At 50.5% G+C, this 14,761-nt stretch overlaps 1 protein-coding gene across 10 annotated transcripts in view; it reads left to right on the forward strand.

Annotated features, from left to right (window-relative positions):
- Positions 1-14,761, forward strand: part of KIAA0556 (KIAA0556 ortholog) — a 201,610-nt gene that overhangs the window by 39,393 nt on the left and 147,456 nt on the right. For 9 of the 10 annotated variants that reach the window (XR_003793117.1, XM_029220374.1, XM_029220375.1 and 6 more), the window contains one exon: positions 12,080-12,156. Coding sequence is in view for 7 of the 10 variants with exons in the window: in XM_029220374.1 (XP_029076207.1) it covers positions 12,080-12,156 (77 nt within the window). In the remaining 3 variants the exon portion in view is untranslated. Of the gene's footprint in view, positions 1-12,079; positions 12,157-14,761 lie in introns of those variants that run through there. The other variant, XM_029220379.1, reaches the window with a different exon arrangement.

Below are 14,761 nucleotides of genomic sequence, written 5' to 3' on the forward strand. Positions count from 1 at the left end.
ATGTGCCTGTGCTTCATTCCTTTCTATGACCAGATGATATTCCATTGTATGGATATGCCACAGCCTGTTTATCCATTCATCCATTGATGGACAGTTGGGTTGCTTCCACTTTTTTTTTTTTTTTTGCGGTATGCGGGCCTCTCACTGTTGTGGCCTCTCCCGTTGCGGAGCACAGGCTCCGGACACGCAGGATCAGCGGCCATGGCTCACGGGCCCAGCCGCTCCACGGCATGTGGGATCTTCCCAGACCGGGACACGAACCCGCGTCCCCTGCATCGGCAGGCGGACTCCCAACCACTGCGCCACCAGAGAAGCCTGGGTTGCTTCCACTTTTGGGGCTATTATGAACAGCACCGCTAGAATGGCATCCCAGTTTGACGGCTGAGGAAACTTAGGAACAAGTATCTTTTCCCACTCAAAAGAGCCTGATGGGATTCTTACCCAGGTGCCTGGGTTCACAGCTGAGTCCTGACCACCCAACTTGGCTGTTTAGCTGTCGAACTAAGCCCTGGAAATTGAGGACCTATGTCACACACATTCATGTCAACCATGTTTCAGAATTAAATATTGGGCCCCGTGGTCTGAGGAGTTCATTTTGGGGGGACTTGGGTCTGTCCTGTTTGAATTCAGGACCATTGTGGGAAGTCCTGGCTGAGTCAGGACTGTCCATTCAATTCAGTTTGCGTTTACCAATGGCCTTTGATGTAACAAGGTTCAGCCCTGCCCTGGGAGTTCATGGTCAAGTAACTGCCGTCGGTCCCCAGGAAGCAGACTGTGGGATGGAGATGTGCATGCAGGAGGCTGACTGGGGAGGGCTCTCAGGAGCAACACCCGTGAGGATGAGGGAAGCAGGGTTGGACAGAGGGAGGAGCTGAACTGTGATGCCGGCCTTGCTGACCCCACAGGGAGCTGTGGGGATGGGTGGCCCTTCAGAGATGTTCCCAGTTGAGGCAAGGAGCCTGGGTCTTTGTACCCTTGTCATTAATCAGTATCAGAGATCAGGTATAACCTGGGGCAAGACAGGCTTCTCTCTGGGAAGGGACACAGCTCCCAGCAGCTGGGGTGTGAGTGGGTGATCTGGGCCCGTAGCACAGAGTCCACTATACACACCTAGGCCCATGTCCATGGTGGCTTTGATCAGTGTCCTGACAGGGAACAGTCTGTGAAGATGCTTCAGGAGCACAGCTGAGGGAGGGTGTAACCCAGCCTGGGATGGTGAGCAGGGAGGAAGGGGCATCTTAACTGTGCGATGCACCTTGAACCCCAAACCTATACATTCCAACCGCCAGTCCACGAACTCTGCCTCTTGGGTGCCTCAGAGTAGCCACACGACTGCTCCAAACCAAGCTCAGCCCCGCCCCTCCTCCAGCCTTGACCTCTCCGAGAATGGCACCGCCGCCCCTCCAGTTACCCAGGCCAGAGGCTGCGCAGTCATCAATACTTCGTTCTTCCTCGCCTTTTCCAGCCCAGCACCAAGTCCCCCGCCCTCACCTTGGAAGCATGTTCTCCCTGCTTCCTCCATGTGGCTGACACCTCTTGTCCGAACACCCGCAGCACCCACTCCCGGCTGCCTCTCACTCCAACCTCCACCCTCTACCCCAGTAACCCCACGTGGCTTCCCATTGGTCTGGGCTTAAGGGAGAAGCTCCCTGCTGTGGCCCACATGGTGGTCTTGCCTGCTCAGTCCTGAGTCAACCCCTGCTCCCCTGCCCTCCGGCTCCAGCCCCTCTGTCATTCCTTGTCCCTCTTGATACCGACCAGGGTTCTTGGCCTTCCCCAAGCAATAGAAATTGACTAGAGGCCAGACAAGAAATTCAGACAAGGCTTTACTGAGGCCCCTGTAGCCGCCGGAAGGAGCAGGAACAAGTAACAGGTCCCCTTACTTGCTCCCCGAGGTGGGGGCGGGGAGCCGGTACCCTATATGGGGTGAGGGTAGGGGTGTGTCCAGGGGTGGGGTCGGAGGCGTGGCTTAGGTGGTTTGCCCACCCCTTAGGTGGTGAGTGCTGGGGGCATGCGCAGTACCCTGCTTTTGCTCCCGGCCCTTCAGAAGTGTCATTTGGGGCTTTTTTTGGTCTTTCTGTATCTTTTTGTCTATAATTTGCCCCAACTGCACATGCACACAGTTATTTTTAGTCCCTTATAGTTTCTTTGTAATTTGTAGCTTGAGGAGACATTTGTCCAGGTGCAAGCACTGCAGCACTGCAGCAAAGGGTCCCACATCCCAGCTTGTCTCACTCTTACTCTCTGCTCCCTCTCACCACGTGGCCTTCACACGTGCGTCCATTTTCCTTAGCGCACACCCCGCTCTGCGCCCGTAAGTTAACTTGTTCGTCCTTCACATCGTGGTTGTTGTCACCCTTCCATGGAGCGTCACCTCACCTCCCTGCCACAGTCGTGTTTCCCATTGAAAACCTCTCAAGGCACCATGCACCTACCTCCAGAAATGGCTGACGATGTACTTTGGTGGTGGGGTCGTTTGCTTAAAGTTGGCCTCCCTCCCTAGATGGTCCATTCCCTAAGGCAAGGGAACTTGTCCCCGTGGGGAATAGGAGGTGCTCAGTCAACCTAAAGGGGGGGAAGGGGAGACGGAGGGAGGGAGGAAAGGATCACAGCCCCACGTGATCAGGGAGGAGATGGGGGCGAACCGTCTCCTTTACATTCCTGGATCTCCAGGATCTCACACGGCAGAGATCTCAACTAGTGTGTGAGACAACATCAAAATGGGGACCCTGAGCCCCACTGCACTGCCCTAGACTTGAGCAGAACGTTTCACTCCCTTCCTGGCTTTCCCCACCACTCAGCACTTGTCATCGGCGCAAACAGGCCTTGTCCCTCATCGGGCTTTAAGCTGGCTGGAATGTCGGAAGCCAGGGCTCTCCCCTGCGATCAACCAACATGCTCTGACCACTCTCCATCCCAGCCCCGAGATGAGCTCCCAGGGTCTCCTGGCACTGGGCCTTTGCACACGCTGTTCCCGCCCGGATGCCCTGCCCACCCCGTCCACCTCTGAGCTCCTTAGCGTCAGCACCTGTCCTCTCCTCTGCAGGGCCTGCCCCACCCCGGAGCGATGCCAAGGACCCGTCCTCTCCACCCACTGCCCCCGGCACAGCACCTACTCCATGGCCTCAGAGCAGTGTCTTTGCTGCTCCTCTAATTTCCTTGAGGACAGGGATCTTGTCTTCCTGCCTCCCTCTCTCTCTCTTCCTCTTCATCCCTTCCTTTCCACAAATACGCTGGCCCTGCCCTCACGGGTCTGGCATCCCAGCAGGGGAACCACAAACAAACAAACAGAGATACTTCCAAAGAGGGAAGTACTGCCACGTCGAGGAGGCTGAGAGGGCCGGGGACAGTCAGAAGAGGCCCCAAGAAGGGCCACACATGCCCATGAACAAGAGGAAGCCATCCAGGCAGGGGGAAGAGCAAGTACCTCGGCCCTGAGGAGGAAGGGGCCTCTCTGAGAAACAGCCTGAAGAGCTATTGGGCTGAGGGGGGTGCAAGAGGTGGGAATGAGGTCAGGAGGGTGGTGGAGCCAGATTACATCCATCTCTGTCTCGGGCCCTTAGCGCAGCACCCAACCCATAGGAGAAGCTCAAGGAGTCTTTGTTGAATCAGTGGGGAGGGGCCCTGAGTGCTCCCCTTTTAGGGGGCGGGGGGGCAGCCCTGGGAGGAGAGCGTCCACTCAGGCAGCCCAGCTTGCTGGGCAGGAGGTGATAGGTAAGGTCCTGGTGATGGATGCGCTCTGTGAGAGGTTCATTCCGTTAGAAGGAAAAATTCTCGGATGCAAATCAAGTGGTGGAGGCAGAGATTGGAGGGAAAATTCCACCCAGGCCGCCTCTCTCCTCTCATCAGGCCAAGTGACGGGTGCTGTGGGATTAGAGGCTCTGACAGGTAACAGCTGCCCTAAATCAGTTTAGCACCAGTCTGGGAGTTCAAGGGCAGGCGTGCCTTGTTCCCTCCTTAGCAGCCAGAGGCTGTTTACACTACTGGGCTTCCAGTGGGCCCTGCAGGCCTACGTCCCCTCCCAAGCTCTTCTCAGGGTGGATGGTGGGAACAGCCTCAGCCCATGGCAGGTCTGCTCAAAACCCTCCACTAGCCTCCTGGTCACCTCATAGTAAGACCAGAGTCCTCACCATGGCCTCCGCCCCCCATCTCAGGGCCTTTGCACTTGCTGTTCCTGCCACCTGGAAACCCCCTTTGTCCAGATTCCCACAGGGGTTCATCTCCTCCACTTCCTTCAGTCTCTGCTCAAAAGTCATTTCGCCAGAGGCCTTCTCTGACCCCCTGGCTAAAATAGCACCTCTCTCCCCACTCCCTCTGTTTTTCTCTACCTCCTATTTTCTATAGCACTGAGCATCATTTGACATACTATATATTTACTTTTTTTTTTTAATTACTTGTCTCCTCTTGCTAGAATGTGAGCTCCATGATAGTGGAGACTTTGATGTGCCCACTGTGTGTCCAGAAGAGGTGTTCAATAAATATTGAGTGAACAAATGAATTGGGGAGATGAGGTCAGCACCTCCCGCCTCTCAGGGTTGTGTGGACGTGGAATTTCGGGCACCGAGCTTCCCAGTGTGTGGTTTGCACACTTGCACAGCACTGCAGGTGGCATGTAAACGTGCTATTTCAGCAGGGCCGTATTTCTGTTTGCCTTCGGTTTATGGCAGGCGATAATGATTTTCCATTTATGGCGTTAATATAAAGTTTCCTTTTTGAAGCAAGCTCATTCAAGATTAAAAAAAGAAAAATCTATATTTGCCAGCCTAAAAGATAGTTTATAATACACATTGCCATCTTACAAGGAAACTTTTCTGAGAATACAAAGAAACGTTAATTATTTTCTAGTGGCTATGTATTGAAAATGATTTTTTAGATAGCCGTGGAAGAAAAACATTTTCATAAAGATACAGCATACCATGTCCTGGAGACCAGGAGGAAGCCCTAGATTCTGGATCTGCGTCAATATTCTACAAACCTGAAACTAAGTATAAAATCTCAAGGTGTACATTGGTTGCAGTAAATAATGGTGCATAGGTATTTGAGAAATAACCCAAAGTCTTCTTTGGATTATCTACCTGGTATGCGAATAGTATGTGATTTTTATTGGCACATCTACCCAGCCCTTTGATCACGCACGTACTGATCTCTCGATTAATGAGAAGCAATTTGCTCATAAAGAACTACGACAGGGGCTTCCCTGGTGGCGCAGTGGTTGAGAGTCCACCTGCCGATGCAGGGGACATGGGTTCGTGCCCCGGTCTGGGAAGATCCCACATGCCACGGAGCGGCTGGGCCCGTGAGCCATGGCCGCTGAGCCTGCGTGTCCGGAGCCTGTGCTCTGCAATGGGAGAGGCCACAACAGTGAGAGGCCTGCGTACCCCCCCCAAAAAAATAAATTAAAAAAATGACTTCTTCCTTTTGGTGGCCCTTGTAGCTCTCGGCTCACATCAGCTAATAATTCCAGGGGAAGAGGAAGACGGACTTTTCCAGCAGATTCAACCAATCCCTGGGTTGAGTCTGTTGGCCTGGCTTTGGGCATGTGCCTAGCCCTAAACCAGTCACATGGCCAGGGAAACGGACTAGCCAGAGTAGCCTGGCCTTGAGTGGCCAGGCCTCTGTCATGTGCTCGCCCTTGAAGTGCCAGCAGTGTTATTTCCACCCACACCACATGGATTGAGAGTGGAGGAGAGGTGGTTTCCCAAAGGAAAACCAAGACGATGTAACTAGAAGAAAATGAATAGATGCTAAACCGACAGAAACAACAACTGTCCACTATCTCCACTTGGACATGGCCTTTGGGCAATTCGCTTCAGCTTTCAAAGCCTCAGTTTCCTCCTCTGTAAAATGGGGATAATGACCCCAGGGCATAGCATTATTGCAGACAGCCACAATAAGCACCACAGAGAGCATCATAAATGGTCATTAAAGCGGCCCAAAGACTGGGCTCCAGTAACCTTGCTTGTCGCTCATAAATCATCCCTCAGTTAAGATGTGGCATTTGGGGGAGGGGGAGGGGCAGGGCAGGTGGAGTAGTCAGTCAGGTGTGCGGAAGTGCTTCAAGAACTCTGTGGTGCCCCCACACAGTGTGTTCACAGCTCATTATTAGACCATTCCAAGTTATTGTTCTTCTCCGCTGGGACTTGACACCTACAAAGTCAGGTCCTCAATGTCCTCCAGCCCTGGAAACCAGCCCTATGCTCTAAGCTGCTCGTTAATGCAGCTCAGGCTCTGGCACTCGCTAAATCAACCCTGTTTAGGAGAATTCCAATATTCTGGCCTCAGAGGAATACGTGATCCCTGAAATATAGACTCTGTCGAGTTCCTTTAAGCATAACTGATTCTTGGCGTTCCTCTCCAATTCCATTTCTTTTTCCCCCAGAGAGAATTAATAATATGGCCATTGATAAAATTCTGCACCATCTCTGGGGCCAGCATTAGGGATAAAGATTATAAGGATAACAATAATGGCAGTGGGACTTTGCTTTCGCATCACGTCCAAATTCCTTAAACCTTTTCCCGTACTTAACTCACGCCTCCCCGACACCCATCACTCTAGTCAAACCCAACTTCTGGCCAATCCATGAACGTTTCAGGCTTTTTCAGGCCCCCAAACCTTTGCCTGTGCTGCTCCAGCTGCCTGGAATGCCTTTCTCTTATTGCCCAGCAAACTTTCAACTTTCAAATCTCAGCTCAGATGTCTCCTTATTTATTCATTTAGGGCCCATTGTGTGCCAGACAATGTCCTAGGGGCTTGGAATACACAAGTGATCAAAACAGATGCAGTCCCTACCTTCATGAAATTTCCATTCTAGTGCAGGGGTTGGCCCAATAAATAAAAGGCTTGATGAATAAGATAAAGTAGAGATTATTAGTGAGCGGCTGGGAGTGTGTACGTGTGTGTGTGTGTGTGTGCGCGTGCGCGCATGTGAGCACACGCGCACGCACAGCTTGCAATTTTAAATAGGATGGCTGGGGAGGACCTCCCCGAGAAGGTAAGATCTAAGACAAGCCTTGAGGAGGTGAGGAATCTGGGTATTTACCTGGGGGAAGGAACGGTGGGTCTAAGGCCCTGAGGTGGGCACATGCTGGGTGTTGCGGGTACTGCAGTGATGAGGAGGAGGGTGGAGCAGTGGGAGGAGGTCAGGGACGTGGATGGAGGCCCAGTGGGCAGGGCCTGGTGGCCGCTGGGACCCGTGCAGAGTCCAGAGCAGAGAAGTGACATGATTCGACTTCCCTTTCATCAGGACCCCCGGCTGTAGAAAGGAGAACGGACTGTAGGGGTGAGGGCGGGAGCCGGAGGCCAGTGAAGGGTCCTGAACCAGTGTGGTAGTGGGGAAGTGGGGAGAAGTGGTCAGCTTTTGGATACATGGTATTTTTCACATGGAGCTGATGGACTGGACGTGGAGTGGGAGAGTGAGTTAGTGAGTTATGCTTCCAAGATGACTCCCAAGGATTTGGGCCTGGCCGTGCCCTCAGGAGCCTCCTCTGTTCCCTCCTTCAGATCCTTGGCATCACATTTTATACATTTTGCTGTCATCACTTGTCTCTTTCTTTTGGCCTCAGACACCCTTGGTGATGAAAGTTATGGACTCTCTTCCCAGAATAGTACCCTTGTGCAGTCAGTTGAATTGATGTCCCCAGAGCCCCCTGCGGGCCATCCCCCATATTAGGGACCCCTGGCCAGTGTGTGTTGCTTGACTGGGTACATGAAAGCAGGGGGTGCCATTCACACCGCACACAACAGGAATGGGGGCAGAGTTGTGCAGATCGGGCCCTGGCTGGCGGTTGGGTACTGTCTACAGGCATGTTGGAATCTGAATGCACGCTGGGTCAGTTTTTTGTTAAACTCTCATTGCATAGGTAACAGCCACACAGTAAACACTTGATCAGTGTTTGCTGAAACACAGTGATGATAAACCTGGCGCTTTCTAAGTTTCTCCCACCTTTGTGGGATGCCTTAAATATTAATTAATGCCTCTGCTTTATAGCCTGAGAAATAAAGCCTCAGCAAAGTGAAATATGCCGTGCTGGGGAGAAGTAGTGTCTGATGTCTGACCAGGGTGAGGGTTAACCAGGTGGGTACTTGGTCAGCCTTAGCAGATATGATCACAGAGCTGGATGTTGTTGAAGCTGAGACCCGAACCCAGGACTCCAGGCTCCCCACATGATGATCCCCTCCTTCCCCGGTTCTGTGCTCCAGGAATTTATAATCCAGTTGGGGAATCAATAAGAAGAAAGAAACGGATCCTAAATTACTTCTACTTTTCTCCTAGTTAATCCTTAGAGCAGCCCTGCCAGGTAGACCTTATTACTATTCCCTTTTTACAGATGAGGAAACTGAGGCTCAGAGAAGGTAAGTAGCAGAGTTCAGGACTCACCTCCAGGTCTCCAAATCCCCAGATAATGAGTGAGCAATAGATATAGTTAAAGGCTTACAATGTGGCACTTAATTATATATGATTTCACGCTGTATTGTATATAATTTAATACTAATTGCAGGGTTTCAGAATGAGCTGAAGTGAGCGGGGGTGAGAATGGTAGGGGAAGGCTTCGTGGAGAATTGGGGAGCTGAGCTGGGCCTTGGAGAGTATTTGGGTGGAGGCTGGAGGGAAAGGGAATCGAATGATTAAGGCATCAGGATAGCAATGAGCTGGCTGGGAGTGGGGAGGGGCCAGGATAGTACTAGTTAAATAATGGAACTCCATAAATGCAAATGTAACTAACGTTCATTGAGAGCTACCCAAGTGCCAGGTACGGTGCTATGTTTTTTTTTATTGTTATTGCATCCAACCCACATGTGACCCTGTGAGGGAAAGACAAATCCAACCAGACAGGTACTATTGTTACCTCCATTTGATAGATAAGGAAACAAACAGCACTGTTGTGACTTGGAGCCAGGTCTGGACTCCAAAGCTCACATTCTTCACAGCTCAAGTTCAGTGCTGATCTGATTAGAGGTGGGCGTATTGTGAATAGTGGGGAATAAGCTGGTCTGGTCTAGGGCCTTGCTGGCTAAGTGTGGCCCACGGGCATTGCCTGGGAGCTTGTTAGACGTGTGGGCTTGGGACCCTTCCCAGTCCTACGGAAGGAGAGCCTGCATTTCAGCACAATCCCCAGGTGATTTGTGTTCACAGCAGAATTTGAGAAGCACGGGGCTGGTGAGTAGTTTGGCTGGATATATGCCTGAGCTCTTCAAATCTTTCCTATGACATCTCCCTCCTGGCAGAGACAAATAAATGTATTCCCTGAGGGTTTGAGGTCAAAGCCCAGGACAGCCCACCCCAAGCTGAGATTTCTCTGAAGTCTCATATTTCATCTAAAAATGTCATTGACTATTTCATTACATACCATAATATATCAGTGGTCATTTTAATATCTCAAAATGGTTATGTAAATTGCCATGGAGTAGGATCCGTATTCCGGGGAGATGCATGGGATGGGTTTCCTTGTATCTTAAATGGGGTAATAATAACCACTTCAAAGGCTGCTGCAATAATCAAAGGAGAATCATGTATATGGAATTGCTGCGTCAACTGTCCGCATCGTACACACGTTGTTGTGGAAGGAACTGTGAATCCTCTCCAGACCCAGTGTCCCGCAACCAACCAGCTGTCCAGAGGGCGGAGGTCACAGTGCTTTTCTCGCAGTCAAGGTGAGGCAGGGCTCAGTCCCGAGGAGGACAAGGGAACATCTCTGGGCATCTCAGGAAGCCAGGGAAATAGGAATAGGAACACCTATTGCTAGTTTGTTTAAATTTCTTATGATTTCATAAAATCACCCTTTCTTATTATTCCCCACTGATTGGCCACTGATTGGCCAGATTAGTTAAGCCGGAAAACCCCAGGAAAATCCAGAGGCTTCAGAGACATCGGGTGAGAGAAGATGGGAGTACAGCATCCTGTCCCCAGGTGGCCCAGAGAGAGGGGAGCCTGGGAGGAAAAGTGGGGGTGACAGGGAAAGAGGGAAGCAGATGGCCACAACCTGGAGTCCTATAGGAAAAGGGGAGAGAAGGGGACTGGGCTGTCAGCCCTGGACTAGCAGTGACTCTCTGGCTTCCCCATCCAGGGGACCCATTTCCTTGTATCAGAAGAAGAGAAGACAGAGGGAGAGAGACCCAGAGAGGTGAGATGGACAGAGACAGTGGCCATCCACGTCCAAGGCCAAGGAGGAAGGGCAGCCAGAGAAGGTGCAGGAGGGAAGGGAGGCTCATTCAGAACCGCAGAAGCTACACTAGGGGAATTTGGGGACGGATGGGTGGGAACAGCTCCCCATGGCCCGGAGCAGTCGAAAAGGATGAAGTTGGGAAGAGCTATTATATTTGCTTAAGGAGGTTATGAGTCACCCTTGGGGTGAGTTCTGGTAGATTAGTGGGGTTAAGGCCAGATTTTGAGGTGCTAAGAACAGAATGATGGAGATTCTTTTTTTTCTTCTTCCCATGATAATCGTTAGGATTTTCACACAAATTGTGTTTCTCTTACAAATGTCTTACTTGCCATTTAACACTTAATCCCTGTGCCTTGTGACTAGAATGAAGCTGGTATTGTCCCTTTAATCCATTCCTTGGCAAAAAGTTAGTTAAGAAACGTAGAAAATTACAAAGCATTGTTTACAGTATAATCCTACTTTTGTTTAAAAGAATGTGTGTGTTTGTATTTATAAATATGAACATATGTATATTGTAAACAAAGAAAAACATCTAGAGAAATATGTATCAGATTGTAATGGGGGTTTTACTGGTATATACATGTCGCTTTTAATATGTATAGTTTATTATACATTTATTATCCCTCCATAAAGCTGTAACAAATTCTAATAGGGGTTATCTCTAATGGTCAGGTTACGGTATATAACTTATAATTCTTTTGGCTACAAAGGGCAGAAACTCAGCTGAAACTTTAAAGCAATAACTAAGTTGTACCAGTACTTCTTCAGGCATGGGTGGATCCAGGGGCTCAAATTATGTTATTGGGAATCTCTCCTCTCCATCTCTGGGATCTGCTGTCTTCTTTCTTGACTTCATTCTCAGGCAATTCCAGGCCTGCATCTCATCACTTTAGCACCCCAGTGGAAAGAGAACAGCTTTTTCCCCAGGAGTATTAGCAAAGTCCCAGGGCTGACTTTCAAGGGCCGTGCTCAGGCCATGGCTCATCCCTGGACTAGTGAATCGTTGTGGCTGAGGGAAGAAATATGTTGATGGTTGAGATGAAGGCCAAGGTCATGTGACCCAAGAGGAGACCAAAGGAACTTTCATGGGCATCTAAGGAAGCCAGTGAACTGAAAAAAGGGGGCTGAATGGTTCCCCCGAAGAAATAAAGAGTTCGGTGGCCGGAAGAGGAAGCAGGAAACCACAAATGTCTGCTTTAAAGGAGCCTTCACTCTCTGGGTCATATATTTTTTTGGGGGGGTCATATATTTTTGTAATGACTGAGTTGTTTATAATAAGCGTGCATTTTTCGTACAATGGCAAGAGAAAGATGAGCTTCCCCTCTTTTTTTTTTTTTTTTTGCGGTACGCGGGCCTCTCACTGTTGTGGCCTCTCACGTTGCGGAGCACAGGCTCCGGACGCGCAGGCTCAGCGGCCATGGCTCACGGGCCCAGCCGCTCCGTGGCATGTGGGATCTTCCCAGACCGGGGCACGAACCCGTGTCCCCTGCATCGGCAGGTGGACTCTCAACCACTGCGCCACCAGGGAAGCCTGAGCTTCCCCTCTTAAACAACTGATCTGGGTTCCATCTGGTTGGGACAACTGAGATCACAAAATCATGAGTGTGGAGGAAACAGTAAAGCCCAAGTCTTCTCAGAGTCCTTGATTTTATAGGACATGGGAGGAAGGAACAGTGGCAAGGCTGGGGAATCGACCTTCTTTTCGTAGATTGTTAGTTGTGTATGTTCAAGACCCAGAGGGCCATCAGACAGTCTCTGGGGCTCTGGGTCACCAGGGTGATGCGCCCAGGGAGCTGGGCCTTCGTCAAGGTCAGCCTCTTGGCCTCTCGGCCTCCTGTGTGGCGTGTGCTGTACCCAGGCTTCAGTAAAGCTTCCCTGCATTCCGATATCACACCGCTCTGTTTCTTCATTTCAGGGTTACACTAAGGACATGGCGACAGACTTTGATGAGAAACACGATGAGTATTTAATATTGCTGCAGCAGAGGAACCGGTAAGATGAAGCCGCTCAACGGCTGCCCTTCATATTAGCCAAATCAAAATCCTATTTAGATTTATTAACAGCATGCAGGCTCTCTCACATAGGAATGGGATGCAATCACCCTCCACTCAGAAGCTTGGAATAATATCTGCCATCCCAGTTCCTATTTCTCCATTCACTGATTTAATTGCATCTTTTGACTGAGCTGTAGCAAACTGTTCGACGTGTCAGAGCCACCTCTCGCTTCCCTGCTTCGGTTCTGGGAGAAGCTGGGTTTGCTATGAAAAGCTAGAATTTGGCAGGGCCTGTGCATTAGTCACCTGAATAGGCCAACCTGTGATCTCACAGGCTTTGAAGGTCCCTGGAAATCTGAGCCTGTAATCATGCCTTGTTGTATAAAGGAGGAGTCCTTTTACACTTGTGTTTGAAGTTGGTTGATGTCATTTAAAGTTCAATCAGTCCTGATTTTGACTCTGGAGTGCTGGTTCTTACAAAAGCCTGCAGCCATGCCACGTGTAGTGACTGGGGTCAAGGCTTGTGGTCTGGTTTGAAAGAGAGTGGGTATCGTGTCCTCCATGCCTTTGCAGGGCTGCTCAAGTTCATTTGCAGTTCACTGTGGTTTGTCTTCAGGCCTGGAACCTTACAGAAAGCTGGGTTTGCAAACTCCGATGCTAGGAGGGGACAGTCAGGGAGTGAAGCGGGCTCAGTGGGGACAGTGGGCACCTGGAACTCTCACGGGCCAAGGGGTCCATATCCTCCAAGGTGACCAGAGAAACTGGAAATCTGGATTTGTGTGGTGAAGTCTCCTGAGTTTTAAAATGTTGGTAATGAATTCAAATCAAAGCACAAAACAAACAGAGGAATTCCGTAGGTCCCCCAGACAGATCTGCAGGACGGGGAAGGACAGGGGTACTAATGCGGGGCTTTGTGTTGTGGCCTGGGCTTGGGGTCCTGTAGGTAAGAGAGTCTGCGGGTTGTTATTCTGAATGTGAATTCAGCCTTGTGTGATGGGCTGGATTCCCGGTGCTTGTCAACTGGGGCCCTGGTGGCATGTCACATGGGGCAAGTTTTTATGGTGCGGGATTGTCCCACGTGTTGTAGGAGTTTAGCATCCCTGCCTACCCACCCCTTTACTTAATTCCACTAAGACCCCCAGTATCTATGACAACAATACCTGCCCGCATTCCAGATGCCTCCTTGCAAGGTGGTCCCGCCCCCCATAGAGAACTTCTGAATAGATCAACTCTCCAGGACCAGCCAGAAATGCCAGGCAACATCCCATGTGCCCAGCTGCTCTGCACTCATGTCTCTCCATCCCAGGGGCAGCCTCAAACCCAGGCTTGTGCTGATTAGACCTATGTGGGTTTTTGTCATCATTAATGCCAGGAACAGAATGTTTTTATTCAGTTTCTGGCAGGCTGGATGGTGCCACTGAACACCTGGGCGATCATTGAATCATATGCATGTGACTTGTCTGGGAGGAGAGTGTCATAGTTCTTTTTTTTTTTTTGCGGTACGCGGGCCTCCCACTGCCGTGGCCCCTCCCGCTGCGGAGCACAGGCTCCGGACACGCAGGCCCAGCGGCCATGGCTCACGGGCCCAGCCGCTCCGCGGCACGTGGGATCTTCCCGGACCGGAGCACGAACCCGTGTCCCCTGCATCGGCAGGCGGACTCTCGACCACTGCGCCACCAGGGAAGCCCCTGTCGTAGTTCTTTATGAGCAAATTGCTTCTCATTAATCGAGAGATCAGTACGTGCGTGATCAAAGGGCACAGACCAATAACATAGCTGAACAGATCCAGAGATGAGGTTGCAGCACAAAGGCCATTAAAAAATATGTCAACATGGAGCTGCCATAAAATTTGGGGGATGTGTTGTCACCAAGAGAGAGCTGGCTTGATGACAGGAAATTAGAAAGTAGAGCTAGAACACCTCCAAATGGAGACCTGCAGAGTGGGAGTGCCCCTGAGCTGTCGTCAGATGAAGCCTGAAAAGGCACCTTTGCTGGAGTGCCAGTTGTGTGGCAGGCACCTCAACCCCATTGGTACAGTTATTGCACCCATTTTACAGATAAGGAAGCAGAGACCAGGACAGCAAGCAATTTGCCCACGGTCATGCAGCCAGGAAGTGGTGGAGCTGGGCCGTACTTTCTTATTTATGTTTTGTTTGACATTGTCATCAATAATCAAAAGGAGAGAATCCTGCCAGGGTTGCCAATGGCTCTAAGTTCACTACGGAGGAGTTTTGTGGGAATAAACTGAAATTGACTTGGAAATGTAGTTACAAGACTGGGTAGAAAACCAGCCTCTAAACTTTATATTGGGCATAGAGGAAGGTGAAAACCCAGGCTGCTTATCTGCGTTGCCTTGTGACCCAAGAAGGGGGTGTGCAATCACTGGGCTGAGTTCTTAGACATCTGCCCAGAACACAGCTGCCCACAAGATGCTGGTGACATTATTCTTCTATTCATTCAGCAGGATTCCACTGAGTACCTTCTCAGTGCCTAGCATTACCACTGGTATGAAGAAGAACATTGCAATGAGGGAGACACAGACTGTATTAGTTAGCGCTCCTTTGCTTGAAGGGACAGGAACCCAAGGTAAATGACTTTAAACA

Source organism: Monodon monoceros, unplaced genomic scaffold (genome assembly GCF_005190385.1).
Source record: "Monodon monoceros isolate NGI ecotype Baffin Bay Population unplaced genomic scaffold, NGI_Narwhal_1 Super_Scaffold_13, whole genome shotgun sequence".
NCBI lineage: Eukaryota > Metazoa > Chordata > Mammalia > Artiodactyla > Monodontidae > Monodon > Monodon monoceros.